The following is a 16,497-nucleotide window of genomic DNA, read 5'->3' as shown; positions in this document are numbered from 1 at the left end:
CTGTCAGAGCTGTGGGGAGTTTGCTTGAAAGGTCCTTAAAATTTATGTTCACAAGATGTTGATTGCCCCCTTGAACCAAGCATCGACCCGGCATTCAGACCCTTCTCCGCCTCCCTTTCTCACACATTCTTCTCCCTGCCTCTAGCCTGTCACCACACGTCTGAGCCCTCGTCTCCAGAGAGCCGTTCTCTTCGATATGGTGGAGCTGTGTTGGGTTACGGCCGGGCGGGACAACATACAAACAGCCCACACTGGACCCCAAATCCTCAACGCTCAGCTGTATCTGTGTTGGCAGATCTGGCGAAATCTCTCCTCCAATATCGGTTGTGCAGGACCTCCCTGTTATCTTGCATTCAGTCATTTACAGATGCTTTTATCGAACGACACTTGCAAGCCAGGCTGAGAGCGACAATCCAAGCCTGCAATCACAATTGGGCCGCTGCCCAAACAAGTTTTCCCAAGAACAACAACTCGCTATAGCACACAGAATACCAGGTTAGACTTCTTAAATATCTTTGATAACCATTCCTTTTGAATCTATTAGAAGCACTGGATCGGTTGCAGAGTTCTGTTTACAGTTAATTGCGCCGGGGCTTGAATTATTGATGCGGGCTGGGCTCTGAGGGCGGACTACAATGCTCATTAGTGTTTAGCAGAGGCTTCCTTGCAGTTGAAACCCCTGAGCACCTCTAATGAGTGCGATTAGAGCATGTCTTTGGTCCTCTTCCTTAACCTTCAGGTAGGGAGCATGCGTGTGTGCCGCTGCCTTTCGCATGGAATTATAATCACCACCTTTTACTTATTTATTGTACATGAAGAGGGACTTTTTTTGTCCTCTGATGGCCTTTTTTTAGTCTCTCTCGCTCTCTCTCTGTCTGGTCGCTCCTATTCTCTCGCACGTTTTCATTCTCTAGCGATTCGTCTGGTTTTCTCTCTCTCAATTTCCCTCTCTCTGGGTTCCTGGCTCATTTTCTTTCTCTCTCTCTCTCTTTCTGAGACTCCTTCTCCTTTCTTACTGCATATCCCCCTCTACCCCCAAATGCTTCTTCTTACTCTGGCAGGTGATATTTATTGCACTGACCTATTCAGCCCTCAGCTCACATTTAAACACACCCCGTTCTCCTCTGATCCAAGGGTAATTAAACCTGTTGATGGGGAACTCTTATATAAAACAGTGTTTGACTTAGAGGATGTGGATAACTCTGGATTATAGCTTTCAGGGATAATAACACATATACTTTCACAGACATTTATTTAATACATTTTAATGTGAGCGTTGTTAATTTGGTGTGATTTGGTGTGAATTCACACTAGAGCCCTGTCTGAATTTAACGATGCAGTGAGTCTCTGAGTGCCTTACCAGCAATTACTTTTCTCTTGAAGATGCTATTTCTACTTCAATAAATGTGTGCTTACTTTTGACAGCTGTAATGCTTGCTTTTTTGTTGGTTCTTTTGGGCTGCCGAGCCAGTACGTTATTGTTTTGTACCATCCAGTCCCTTCTCGTTTGAGGAATATAGCATTTTATATTAGCCAGGTATCGCAATCCTCCAAACCTCCAGCCTCCACCTTTTTAAGCAGAATAGACAGCAGCAAAACACACAGGCCAATCCCATTGAACTGCTATTTACTAAAAAATGTCCCCATGGAGAATCTCTTGTTTTTTAAACATAGTAATCACAGCGGTTGACATGTGGGTGATGGAAGGGAGTGGTATTTTCAGATCTGAAGGGGGATTGTTTGTTTTCCCCCGTTCCCCAAAATCCAATGATGTGAATCACTGGAGTGTGTCTTCTTCTACACCGGCACATTCAAACGCTCGGCCATGAGCCGCGCCCGATAAAATGACATTAATGACAGCCCGGCCCCTCCCCCGGGACGTGTCCGCCATCCACCCCCTCCGAACCGTCACTTGGCTCTCAGTGTTTGTGGCGGCGGGGGCCAATAACCCTGATGTCTGGGGCTGCGACTCAAGCATTAACAGCCCGTGGTGCTGCTGGCGGCGGGCGTCGAGATGTCATTGTAGTCTGGGCCGCTTGCAGCATTGTATTGACCAGCGCGTCGTCTGGTCCCGATCAGTATTCCCCTCACTGCGACGCGCACACTTCATCATCAACTTCTGCGCGTGTCTGTGTTTGTCTCTTTCAGTTTCGTTTTCTGTTCTGTTTTTTAGGGTCTTTTATGTCGGGAGCGATAGATAGTGATGAAGCGGTACCCTTATGGATCCAGGATGATATGTTTAGGGTGTCGGACACCCGGCTGAAAGATTCCAGGCACAAAACCGCGATGTCCTCAGCCTACTTGTGGACGTCCCGGAGCACGATGAGTGCAGCCTAATTCCTACCTGCTTAATGTGAAGCCTAAAACACAGCTGTGGGGTGCTTTGGGTGAAAGCATGTGATGACTCAATCGTGGCTGAGGAAAGAGATAAAAATAAGTTGCAGTGAGTGCACCGTTGTGGTGAGTCGACACATCTGGTCCGTGACACTGATGGAGCTCCAGGGGTCGCAGGTCAACCTACTCTCTGCCCCCCCCCCCGGTCGCCGTCTGGCAGCGTACTCCAAGGATGTGTTGCCATTGATTTGTGTCAAACGGGGGCAGCACGGCACAGGGCCAGGTCACACACACTCTTGCTCTCACTCTTGCTCTCACTCTCTTTCTTTTTTTTATTATACACAAGTACACACATTCTTAAGTTCACAGACACACACACATACATTCTTACACAAACATACATTATTACGCACACACGCATACATTCTTGCACACGCATACACGTATACTATACACACAATTCCACAGATTGCCAAATTATCGTTCTATCCCTATATTTGAAAAGTTTTTTTCCACTTTTACCCTATATAACGTATTTCGTCTACTTGTATTTGTGTTGCTTGTTAGTAACGTTGAGGAAGTCAGGAATTCTGACGCACGTTTTGTTTGTTCGTTCAATTAGTGTGCAAGGGCCAATCTTCTTGAGACTAACAACGGCTGCCTGCTGCACGAAAACAAATACGAACAAAAGAAGATGTTGTTAACACACCTTCCTCGAGTGTGTTCCCCGCTGCTTTGAAGCGCTCTGGTTTCGGATCCCTGAGGGGTAATGGCGTTGGCACCCCCTGCCTCTGCACTTGGATCCAAGCACCTGATTAGAAGCAGAAATAGGTAGAGTGGAAGTCAGGGATTCTCCTGAGTCTAATTGCTTCTGATACACTCGCAGGCAGCCCCTATGTGTCTATCTTTACAGCGCGGCACCCATATGGCATAGGGAGCAAATGACGAGGCGCAGGCTCTTCTCTCTGTGATTGCCCTGACCGCCATTTCTTCAACCCGAATGTTTCCCTTTCTGCTAAGATCATAAAAGTAACGACGCTCGTTCGTCAAAAGCAGAGCTGTCCCCAGCTCCTCCTCCTCCTCCTCCTCCCCTTCGGCGGTCGGTGTCGTTGCAGTGCGTCGCCCGGCGCTACGACGTGCGTCTTGTGGATCACCTGTTGCCGTTGAGCAAACCCTGAGTAATGGGTGGAAGAGCGGCAGGTGGCTGCGGAGGAATGGAGACAAAGAGGAAGGCCGAGGAGAGAGGCCTTTTTTTTTCATTGTCTCTCTCTCATTCTCGTCCCCTCTCCCTCTTTTTTGGTTATTAATTGAAGCCCATCAGAGCGGAACCAAGGCCAGCGACTTTAGTCTTAATCAGTTTCCCTTTTTTTTTTCCTTTTTGCTGCTTTTCCGCTGCCACTGGCTGCAGCCTCTGCCCACTTGGGGATTGGCTTATCTGACGTGGCTGTAGCCCGAGTCTCCCCTTGTAAGCGTTGCTGTGCCGGGGGAGCTGTCTGAACCCTCTCCAGGGGATTTCAAAGAGCTCGCTGGGATAGCGAAGTTCACACACTATTGAACACAACGCATGCAACCTTCACGTGTTACATCTAAATTGGCGAAGTTTACAAACAAGAGCACACACACACACACACACACACACACACACACACACACACACACACACACACACACACACACACACACACACACACACACACACACACATTAATGTGCAGTCCCAGCAGAAGGGCGTTTAGAGGTGGTGTAGTGCACTGAAAGACACATTTCCCTCCCTAAGCCTCACTCCCAGCAGAGCCCGGCTCTCTTAGATCTGTAGGCTGATGGACATGCTGAGATTTAGTGAGTATATCCAACGCACCCCTTCCTCCCCTGCCTCCGACCCCCGTCCCCCCCCGTCCCTCCCTGCATCCTCTCCGTCTCCCCCCCCCCCCCCCCCACCCCGCCGCTGCCTTGACGGGGTGAGAAGATCAATGGGAGCTTTGTAATATGAAGGAGAGTCGGGACGACACGCGCACGCCTGCGCACACGCGCAGGCTCATAATGGCATGCGAACGCACGCCGGCACAAACATTCAACACACTCGCGTACACACCCATTCAACACATGCACGCATGCACACGCTCACATCCAACGCACACGCGCACATTCAACGCACGCTCAACACACACACACACGTTCAACGCAAACACACACACACAAATTCAACACACACACATTCAACACACACACACACACACATTCAGGACACAAACACACATTCAACACACACACTCTCACACACAAACACACAGCGATTCAAAACACACACACACACACACACACAGATTCAGCAGCCCACACAGTAAGTTAAAGAGATATGACACTGATGCAGTGCGCCTCCGTGACCCTGACAAGTTATCTCCGGCCCTCGGTGGGAGAGGTCCTGCTTTTGGTAATTGAAGTGTGGGGCGAATCCATTCCATTCTGCTGTGGTCAGCTCCTACCCACCGCAGTGTCGCAGCGCTCTTCTACAACTATTCACCGGGGTGAATATGGACCTGTCGGTAGACACTGTTCCTTGTTTACATTTTCATAAAACTTTTGTGCACGTTGTTTGAATCACATCATCTCATCACAGAGGGGAGGTCGAGTAACTACCGCCTATAATTCAAGTGGATGACTAGCCACATGAGGGGCTGCGCCTGAGATATGTATTTTGTTTTTCGTCCAGTGTACTTTGTGAAAGTAGTGGTGATGGTAAACTGGAGTCTCAGGAGGAGTTAGAAGTACAGAGGTGCAGAGTGTTCTGGTTTAATGAGCTCGGTTCTGGTTTATTCCGGTGTGTTCTGATCAAACTCAGGACTTTACAAGTCAGGTCCCCATAAATCATGTCCTCCGAAGACTAATAACTGAGAATGTGTGTCACCATTTGTGGTGCTGAGATACCTCCTAAGCCATTGGTCTTATGAGGAGCTCACTCGTGTATCCCGATGTTATAAACTCTGAGACGCCACCTGGAGACGAGACCCCTCCATTAACTTTGCGCTTTGTGTGATTAAGATGCTAAACAGTGTATTTCATCGGGTGGAATCTTCAGCCGCAGGCTCCGGGACATTAATCCAGCGTAGCATAGCGTGGCGCTAACTGACAGATTATTTAATTAACAGACATCGCTCCGTGTCATCGACACGCTTATTCTGCGAGCCAATTATGCGCTTGACGTGTGCGTCGATATGACAAAGCTAATGTTTGCAGAATATTAGCCAAGGGAATCCCGGCCGACAAGGTCCTTAACGAAGCGAAAGGGGGAGCGTGGGACGACTGCTGTAGCTTCACTTCCATTCATGTCTAGTTTGTTGTTCATTATTTCTGTGTTGTTGTTCCTCTCCCCCTCCCCAGATCTCCGGCAGATAGTGTTTGTCATCCAGAGCCAGAGTAACTCCTTCCATGTCCAGCGGGCCGAGCGGCTCAGAGCCAGTCTGCTGCAGCAGGCAACGGACCTCACAGAGGTAGGAGATTAGCAGGGCTGAACGTGCACGCACACACACGCACGCATGCACATATGCACACATGCATACATACATACTTAGTTACTTACTTACTTACTTAATTACATACAGACAGACAAAAAAACACACACACACACACACTCGCGTACCAAAAAGCATGCACACACACATACAAAACATCAGGCGCACACACACACACACACACACACACACACACACACACACACACACACACACACACACACACACACACACACACACACACACACACACACACACATACACACACAGGCACAAACAAGCAGGCGTGCAGCTGCACAAACACACACTCCCGAACCGTACACACATTGCATTATTCAGTGGGGTAACGGGTCTGCCTGCTTACAAATCATGTGGTGCTTAAACGTCGCTTACCTGTTCTGATTTAAGCAAAGTGTGACAGTCATAAAAACTCATAATGCGGGTATTCACTTCCTACTGATTTATCTCCTTATTTTGTGCTTGAAATGCAGCGCAATCATTTTATTGTGTGTGGTTGAGCAGGGTATGTTTGTGGAGGTGTTGTGTAATTCGGCATAAAGCATGGTTGACCTATGCATATAGAGCCTGCGTATGAAGGTTGTCTGTTATTGTGTTGCATTAATATAAAACGGAAAGAGTTTCCACAGAACACAACAAATTCAGGAGTGCTTGCTTCTAATACATGAATAACGAGAAACTCTCGAAACCAATAACACGAAGTCGAGATGGAGTTGAATAATAAATAAATCACCTTGTTGTGCATGTTAACATTTAGTTTAATTCAGAGCATGCCCCTTGGCTTATTTTTTAAATACATAATTAGTTTGCTATTACGCCAACAGAAAAGCAGACATTTAATTGGATAAAGCTTTTTTTAACTTCAGACAATAAGCCCAAAAATAGATTAACTAGACTCTACTTAAGGCGATGAACGTGTGGCCGACCAGGGTTTTATTTACTAGTTTGACTATTTATGTATTTATTTAAACAGCTTAAATACAGCTCTTGAACACAGCTCGTAGCTCCTAAACAACTTTCTTCTGTCTTTATTGATTAAGATGGTCTAGTGGGGAGGGGGTTTGATTCACAGCCCAAAGGTCCGGGGTTCAAACCCTGATTCGGCCGTGTTTCTGTAATCATCCTTGAGCAGTAAATCACAGCTCAAAACAACAAACACTAAAACAGTCAAGAGTTTAATCAATAAATAAATGAAAATATCGTGTTGGCAGTCATCTTAATTTCGGCGTAGTTTGTATATCACTGCTATATTGGTATTTTATAGATTTTTACGTTTCAACTCCACACAGCATCAAGCGTCTGTCGGTGTGGGCATTTCAAAGACTTCTCTTTCCGTTTCCTAACTCCTAACTGAGCCCAGCCGATTAAAGCGGAGAGACTCTAGTCGGGTCGAGGTCGGAGTTCATCCCCGCTCAATGATGTCGGTACCGACCCCATTCTCAAGGCCCTTTTATTTTCCATCGCAGCAAACCTTTCTGAGCAGAGTGGTTACACACACACCCACTAGATTACACCGTGGGGCAATGGATGGTGAATGGAACAGATTTATGGAGCACTTTTCTGACCCGGGTGGCCACTCAGAGCTCTTCACAGTTAACGCCTCCCATTCATGCCGTTTACCCATTGACATGCAGGCGTCATCCATGCAAGGCAGCAGGCCAGCGCTACTGGAGCTGCCGTTGGACGCCTTCCACACTTAAATCAACCGGGAAACGAGGATCCCTCTTTGTTGAATCCAATATGAAATATTTATAGAAAATCGAATATGAAAAGGTGGAATTGATTGTCTTCATCTAGTCAACCTATTCATCCGGTCCTGTAAGGCTCTTGTTCAGAAACGCTTTTCCATTTTCTTTGGCTCATGATTATATAAGTCAAGCCCATTTTATTGGTTCATCGCTTAATCACAGTTTCTAGCGCTGTGAGACCATCGAGATATTTGCAATGAGTATCCGACCAGCCTTGGCTGGGTAGAAATTGATTCCCACAAAACGGTGCGGCCAAACAATAGATCCAGACAGCCTCTTCTTTGAGAAAGCCCCCCCTTCTGTTAACCTTTTATCATCTCTTTCGCCACCATTGTCTTTTAAGTCTGCAGCATATGGTCATGAACTGAAACTCCCTGCCCTTGGTCCTTCTTTCTTCTGCTTTTTAGAGTAGGCTTTGAACAGGCTCAAGGCCAGACTGATGTGCAGAGGGAGACGGAATGTGAACATGCTGACGGTCTTACAAGGCAACACAATCACTGTCTAAAAGGATTCACCTTGAGTCACCTCTTTCCCTTTTTGTTTTTGTGATTGCATAACAAAATGGGAAGACTATTTTCTTTGTCTTGTAATCCAGCGTATAAACCCCAGCATTGGTCCATTGTCACAGGGAAACAATTCAGATACAGATAAGTCAGCTATGATTGGGCTATGAACACGGGGGAAATGAAACCCAAGGCGCTCCTGGCCGGATTTCTTCGTTTTAGATTCTCTGTTCTCGTCTGAAATGGTTCTCCAGTCGTTTGATGAGGTTTGGGAAGCACTTCGCCTTTCTAATGGTGCAGCTGAAAAGTAGACTGGCACCACATTGCTCAGGCATTGTTTGTTTGTTTCTCTCGCTCTCTTTCTCTTTGTCTTCTCTATTTCCCTCCCTCTCCCCCTCACACTCTTTCTCTCGCACTTTCTCTCTCTCTGTCTTTGAAAGCTTTTATTTATAATGAATACCGGACACATTTCTGCTGAATAAAGTTACTCATCTATCAGCCACAGAATAACCCAAATAAACCAAAAATCACTGGGTATATTTGTGTGTGTACATTCATGATATCAGGTATTATACTTTCAATAAGGCAAGTCGGGTAAGCTATGGAAGCTCAAGAGGACATTTTTAAGGAGCTTTGCCAGATTACTGAGTCAGAAGGACCACGGGATTGAGAAGGTGTGCTTTTGATCCCCAGTAAATATCTTATCCGACTCAGCCAGATTAAATATGCCACATATAAATATTTACACAAACCTTCAGCTGTAGGAAGAGGCAACTGCCTGGTATTCTTGCTTTAACAAGTACAACTGGGAATGGCCCTAGCCAAGGTTTTATTTATAGCGCTGCCAAAGTGCCAATAGGCTTCTGAATTATGAATGTACAACTGTGTGTCATACTGTCAATATTTCTGCTAGATTGGCTGGAGTTTGAAACACATCCAATGTCTGGGGAAAGTCTTACTTCAATTTCTCACTTTCCCAGATGACAGATTAAACCTGTACTAAAATGAAACGTTTTAATCAAAATGGAACGAGACTTTGAGACTATTCTAGGGCCTGATAGGTCAGGTGGGCCGGTAGGAGTGGCTTCCCTTGTTGTGGGGGAGAATATAGGCCACAGATCAACGGCTGTTGCGTTGACCCCCTTCTCAGAAACGGGGGTAACCATAGAGTTAGAGTTTCGTAATAACTATAAACCAATTCACATATCCACTTTTTTTTTTAGCAAAATAAATATCAAAGCAACGCATATTCAATGGTTATTGCCGCTGATATGATTACAAAATTGATGCAATTCGCCTCAAGTGTCTCAGGTGTCAATACACCACGATCCAGTGAGTCTAATTCTTATCCAATGCCCAAATCCAAGAGATGAAGAGGGCTGCAACCCGCGTCCGAGCCCATCTGCTGATCCAAACGGGCTGCGGTTATCCCCTCGACACTCGCCTGAGTGAAGCATGGCTTGATGAACAGTGAGCTCTTACACTCGGCTGCATTGTTTTCCCCCTAGTGTGAAACACCCCCGCGCTCCCCTCATAACTCTCCCTGACAGCCCCCCCTCCCTCCCTGGCCCTTCTCCCCCCTCCACTCGCCAGAATTATCTCTCTGCAATGCAACTGTTGGTAGCTCTTTGTTTGCCACTGATGAGCGTTTTTTTCTTTGCCGCTGTTAGAAATGTGGGGCACTTGAGTGAGTCTACAGTGTGTTTTATTTTAATTGGAGCCATGTTTACTTTCCGTCTGAACTCACTTTTGCAGGAGAGGACTACTAATGTGTAACGGTGGCCTCAACCAGGAAACTGTGTGCGCTATGCATTGACAACTGTGAAAGTATACAAATCCAGGCGTCCTATCGTGATTGTTGTGAATTGTGTTAATTCATGAAGCGGTTACGGCCTTAAAGTTGCCACACGGCCTACTGCTCATGAATAACACCGGTAACGTGTTAATGTTCCACTCTACACCTGTGCCACCACCGTAGTCGCAGACACCCGTTCCTCTATCTGATCCTTTTGACCAATCCCTGCCTAAAGAACCGGCTGAACAGTGCAGTCCCCCCCCCGTCCCCCGTCCCCCGTCCCCCGCGCGGTCACACATGTGCTCCCCTGGTGGTGGGACGGTGTAACCAGCAGTGAGCCGCCCCCTGCCAGCCCGCGCTGCTGGGAAAAGGCTGGTCGCTCATTGCGCTCAGCTTGGCACGGCCATTGTGCAGTTGATTAACAAATGTTTTCTGGTCTGCTTGTCTTTTTCAGAATCCACCTGTGGTGCTGTTCCTTCACAGTCTGTCAGATAATGAGGGTGACTGGAGCATTCTGCCAATGCTGCCTCAGTAAGTGGCCCACAGGACGCAGGGCTCGTGCAGATGTGACGCACGCTTTGACCCGACATGACACGACACGAACAAACGCACACCACGCGCGCGCGCGCACGCACGCACACATACTTATTAAACCTGCCTCTTGGGTTCTTGGTTTTAATGAGCAGAGGTTCTGCTCTGAGCCAGCCCAGTGCAGTAGTTATGGCACTAGTATTTGTTGGGCAGTATTTTTGCCTCAATGTTTTCTGTTGTACCAAAGTGAAATTAGATTTCAAGGAACAAATGAATCAGCCATGACTACATTCTGCTTATCCTCTGAAAAGTTTTTCCTTTTTCTTGGCAAACTAATCATCTCAAGTGATATTTTCTCTCTAAAATGACGTCATCACTCGCATCGTTACGAAGATGTAGTCATCGGATGGTGGGAAGCTTATTAAATCTATTGCAGTTCAACAAGAGGCAACGGATCTGCTCCAATGCATGTTTTCTCCAAGCTGAGCCTCACCCTGAGTCACAACGTTTGCGTTTCTCTCTATTATGGACCCGAACCACTCATGGCCCTCCATTAGACGGTGTCTCACAGAAGCAACCCTGAGCAGTTTAGGTACCGCAGTACCTGCACTTGTGTTGTAGTGCTCATACTCTGTATGCCTCTGAGGCTGAGAGCATCAATGTGGGAGAGGGACCCTAGTGGTCGTATGTAGGGTGTTTTACTCACAGCAAAAGGGTGCTGGGGTCGGACCCTAATGTCCACACACAGGAGCTAGAACATATCCCACTGAGCCAGAACATATCCCTTGGAGCTAGATCATATCCCACAGAACTACATCGTATCCCACAGAGCTAGATTATATCCCAGAGAGCTACATCATAACCCACGGAGCCACATCATATCCCACAGGGCTACATCATAACCAACAGAGCTACATCATAACCCACGGAGCCACATCATATCCCACGGAGCTACATCATATCCCAAGGAGCTAGATGATATCCCATGGAGCTTGATCGTTCCTGGGAAAGCAATCAGTCTTAAGTTAATGGGTGAGTACGAATGTTTAGAAACCGTCTGTTTTGTGTCTCCCAAAGCTTTTCCCAAACCTTTGGTAAAAACTCTTCCTGGCTGGTGTTCCTGGAGGAGGACACCAACGTGAAGGTGGGAGAGCTCCTGGGAGTGCTGGCAAAGTTCGACGGCACCAAAGTGAGTTCCCTTTGTCCTCCTGCCATCAGGAGTTCGCTCCCTCCCAGACCTCCTCTTGTCGGAAAGCTGCTCTTGTCTGAACTCCCGTGACCGATGCTGACACGTAATCTTCTGCAGAGCTCAACGCTCATCACAGCTCCTCCCCACAAAGCCGTTCTGGGGGAGCGGGTCAGGTGCATTACCACGGCAACCGGCCCCGGGTCGGTGTTCCATCACCTGGACGGGAGACGTGTCACACACATCAATCACACCACTCTCTCTCTCTCTCTGTCTCTGTCTCTCTCTCTCTCTGTGTCTTTCTCTGTCTCTTTCTCTCTCTTTCTGTCTGTCTCTCTCTCTCTGTCTGTCTGTCTGTCTTTCTGTCTCTGTCTCTCTCTTTCTGTCTGTCTCTCTCTCTCTCTCTCTCTCTCTCTCTCTCTCTCTCTCTCTCTTTCTGTCTCTGTCTCTCTCTTTCTGTCTGTGTCTCTCTCTCTCTCTCTCTCTCTCTCTCTCTCTCTCTCTCTCTCTCTCTCTCTCTCTCTCTCTTTCTGTCTCTGTCTCTCTCTTTCTGTCTCTGTTTCTCTCTGTCATTCTCTGTCTCTGTCTCTCTCTGTCTCTGTGTCGTTATCGGAGGTTGTGATGTCGGAGGTTGTGATGAATTGACCCGGCCTGGGGGAGAATCGTTGTTTAGCTCTCGATCAAGCACTATAGAAGACGCTGTTTTTAACCACATGCATTTGGACTCACCCTCACCATATATCCAAGGTTAATTCTGTGTTCTGTTGCTGGTCATACGTGTTAACACTTAAACACACTTAAAACCCAAATAAAACGGGAAGCAAATAAGAATAGCCGAAGTTGAAACTGGATTGACATCCAGTATGGTGGAAATCCCACTTCGGAGGTTAATCCTACTTACTGATTTGGATTTATTTGCAAACCATCTGCTATTACTGACTGTTTGTTTGGGTAAAATTGCTCCCAAAGCATAATTGCTCCCAGAGCGCGTCTTTCCATGTCAAAACATTGAAAGCACTCAAAGCACTCTAACTCACCGTCAGCGATTGCACCCAGGGGGTCACTCCAAACACACGGCGATCAGGATTAAACCGGAGAGCGGGGGGGGGGCTTAACGTTGACGTTTTGTCCCCTTCAACAGGAGTGGTTCCTGGGGAAGCCCCTCCACGACGAGGAGTCCACCATCATCCATCACTATGCCTTCGCCGAGAACCCCCCGCAGTTTAAATACCCCGACTTCAGCGCCGGCTGGGCTCTGAGCGTGCCACTCGTTCAGAGGTTAGTGCGACACGGCCCGGATAGACCGGTGGGCTAGGGTTGGACTCGCAGCCCAAAGCTTCTGGGTTCCAACCCCAATATCCACAGCCTGTCCTGTAGGCTGCCCCTCCCTTACCTGCTCAATGAGATGCGTCATCAATCAGCAGGTAAGGGGGGGGCTCTTACCTGCTGATTAAGGACGTAACTCAAATTCACCCAAGTTCACTCAATTCTAAACTATCAACCACCCAAACAGCCACAAGCTATTTGCTCTCCTTGTGAAATACCATCCCTCTGAGGAGCTTCCCTGCGTTGCGTTGTTTCAGACTCGCAGACAGGATCCGAGATGAGCCGTTGAAGTCTGACTTCACCATCGACTTGAAGCACGAGGTAAATCAAGACGGACGCTCCTGTCACAATTCCCGATGATCTTGCTCCTTCTTTCCCCCCCCCCCCCCCATTTCCCGTCTGTATCTTCTGCATCTTCTGCTTTGCCTCACGGCCACTCCAGCGTACCTTCCTCCTTTTTTCATTTGTGAGTTGACTAGAGCATGAAATTCATCTTCCCCTTAAAGCGTAAATCTCATTACTCTCCAGAATTGGGGCGCTGCAGCGTCGGGGTTGTTGCCCAACCACGGGAATACTGCGAGAGCTCACTGGGCCACCGTACCAGGGCTCCCATTGGACGGAGGCCGAGGCATTATAATCATAAAAGGGGAGGCTCATCTGCATGCAAAAGACTCTGAGGTGCCGAGGGAAGATGTATAGAAATGTGAATGAAAAAATAATTACCTAGGCAAGGCAAGACTCTGGGTTTGGATTTACCAAGAAAAAAAAGGTTGGTTAAACCGGCCAGGAATCGGTAGAGTGACTAGGCTGTCTCCTAATCCCTACCTGCTCCTAGATCACTAGACATAACATCTGAGCAAGCAGCCATGGCACGTCGTTTATATTACAGCGCTTGTGTGAATGTCCTCACTGTTTTATTACAGTATTAATTCCACATTAAACTCCCAGCGTTGCATTCAGCCAGTCCACTTGGGTTCCATCGTCGGGAATGAAAACGCGCGGCTGCACAGAGACGTGTGTGTGTGTGTGTGTGCACACAAAAATAACTCAACGTGACGCTCTTTGGCCATGGGAAGAAGAATCGGAAGGCTGCTTCAAATTATCTTTATTATGCACTCTCTTACCGGGACTCATCCGTCTTCATTTTCCCAGCAAAAGGCTAACTCTCTCCTTTCCTCTTTTCTGTTTTTGTCCACCTGCTCAGAAGAGACAAACTGCGTGTGTGTACTACCCAACACCCATTCCCCTCCCTCCTCCACCCCTCACCCTCCCCGCCTCTCTCACCACAAGGCCGCCGCTCTTCTCCGCAATCCAGAATCAGCGATGCCCGCCGCGTTCTCACAGCCCCGCGTTTGTCGGAAACAGACCCTGAGATAACCACTGGTATTCCGCCCACACTGTAACCCACGGTTCTCCGTGATTCCAGGTGGCCTTGTACATCTGGAACCAGGGCCAGGGTCTCCGGCTCACCGCCGTGCCCGAGCTGTGCACCGAGCTGCAGGACTCCCCCCGGGCGCCCCACTGCGCCACCACGCTCAGCGCCCCCGCCCCGGCATGTGTGGGTACCGGCCTCGCACCCTCGACACTCAGCATGCGCAGATGGACCAACCAATGGGGGGGTTAGAATGGCGATGTGTGCCGCGCTGACGGAAGTGGTTCATGTGGTTGTGTCGAACGTTCCTTTGTTGTGTAGTTAGTGCCTAGAGAGTACTTATTCTTTGAACGTTGTTTTTTTGTACTTTGTTAAAGTATGTGTGGGTGGCATGTTCGCATGATAAAAGACTTGTTTTTCTTGAAGTTATACGAGTGAGCTGAAACATTTCTGGCTTGTTGTTCACCCCTCGATGCGCTAATGCCACCCTCGACTGGTGACACTTTAACAGATGAATCATGCACTGTACACCCAATTTGGCAAAGAAGAAATTTGGAGATTTCTCTCTCCCAGCAGGGTACCGAGTCTTTCCTTCCTCCACTGGAAATCCTGAATATTCATGATGCTTTTTAAACAGCTAGCAGTGGGCTATTACCACAACACAAGGAACACAACCAAACAACAAAACGTAACTAGCGGCACAACTGTAATAAGGAGGAATGTGGATAGCATTAAAGGGGCCCCAGCCCTGCCTTTCCATGATGTAGGAGAAGCTACAGTGGCCTTCACCAGCCACTAAGTCGCCCCTAGGCACTTCAAAAAGCATCTAATCTACGACGGCATCCGTTAGACAAGTGTCAAACGCTGAGATATCTAGATAGTTTTCTGAATTATATTTGGTTAATTAGTCTCTAAAATTATACGCTATGGCTTGCAAGTTAGAGAGCGATGCTAAGATAACATAGCGTCCCCTCTGGTGCCGTGAGTCGTTCATGCAACATGGCACGTAAACAAAGAGAAAGTAAGAGTAGAATGTACCGGTTATAAGATGTGATTTCATTGAAGAAATGAATGAAATCATTATCGATCAGCACACAGACTACAGATACGTCCTGCTCCTTTTAAATCACAAGAAAGTTGAAATGTAAACCATCGCAACTTATTGCTATTAAAATAATGACTTCTCTTTCCTCGTTTGTCTTGGTTTTCTTCTCGTGTTCTTCCTCCGTAAAGGGAGAGGCCGTGGGTAAGGAAGACGTATTCGTGGCCGTCAAAACCTGTCAGAAGTTTCACACTGAGAGAGGTAAGCGGCGCACCTACGCTAAAACACCTCCATCCCATGATTCATCACGAGACACCTGCCCAGACACGACGCCTGCCGAAGACTTAACGCCTTCCCTTCCTCCTGTTCTTATCGCGTTGGATGCGATGAGGATGTGTATCACTGGGCTAAAAGCGGTTTCTCATTAGTGTTCGGGAAGACTGGTTTGATTAGTGAGGTGCTTATCCTCTGGGAATGTATTGTGAAATGTGTTGGAGCTCTCGCTGCTTGATGTATGTTTTGTTCTAATAGGACTGTTTAATTATCTCAAGTACTCGTGTTGTAAGAGCGACTTGGGGCTGAATCGAAACGGGTGAGCGAGAGAAAGGTGGAAAAAAACAACGTATGAGCGTTACAATTTTTAATACCACGTCGAGGTAATGTCAAACAAAACACATTGGTGGTAATTTTCCGGAAATTACAACACCCTGTACTTTACAATACCCTCTTGCATTTAAAGCAGAAATAAATGGATTTACCGAGGCGTAGCTTCCATCCCATGAGACACAGACTTTGAGAAATCCTCAGATCACGAATGCTATTTCTCCTAATGACTTCATTAATGCTTCCTTATCTTCTAAATGGTAATTTATGTACTGCTCTTCCCTGAATAAAATAGAAAGGGAGAAATTAAAATGGATAGCCAACTGCGCCTTGGGAGTTAAAAAAACGGATTAAGAAACTTTTAATTGATATACATTTTTGGCCTCAACAATATACTATGACAGTGAATGTTGGATTGTTATTTGGTGGATTAGTAGATTTACACTTAAAAAAAAAAGTAAGAATTCTTGGCAATATATGAATACTCTGAACTACAAAAATGAAGGTCTTATTAGATAATACATAGAAAG

The 16,497-nt window shown here is 47.2% G+C and overlaps 1 protein-coding gene across 1 annotated transcript in view; it reads left to right on the top strand.

Moving 5' to 3' along the window:
- Positions 1-16,497, top strand: part of LOC132474085 (beta-1,3-glucosyltransferase-like) — a 48,945-nt gene that overhangs the window by 19,163 nt on the left and 13,285 nt on the right. The window contains exons 4-10 of the mRNA XM_060074514.1: positions 5,713-5,822; positions 10,362-10,438; positions 11,516-11,627; positions 12,766-12,902; positions 13,208-13,271; positions 14,377-14,508; positions 15,556-15,625. Of these exons, the coding sequence (XP_059930497.1) occupies positions 5,713-5,822; positions 10,362-10,438; positions 11,516-11,627; positions 12,766-12,902; positions 13,208-13,271; positions 14,377-14,508; positions 15,556-15,625 (702 nt within the window). The remainder of the gene's footprint in view (positions 1-5,712; positions 5,823-10,361; positions 10,439-11,515; positions 11,628-12,765; positions 12,903-13,207; positions 13,272-14,376; positions 14,509-15,555; positions 15,626-16,497) is intronic.

This window comes from Gadus macrocephalus, chromosome 16 (genome assembly GCF_031168955.1).
Source record: "Gadus macrocephalus chromosome 16, ASM3116895v1".
Taxonomy (NCBI): Eukaryota; Metazoa; Chordata; class Actinopteri; order Gadiformes; family Gadidae; genus Gadus; species Gadus macrocephalus.
This window is presented reverse-complemented; position numbering and strand designations above follow the sequence as displayed.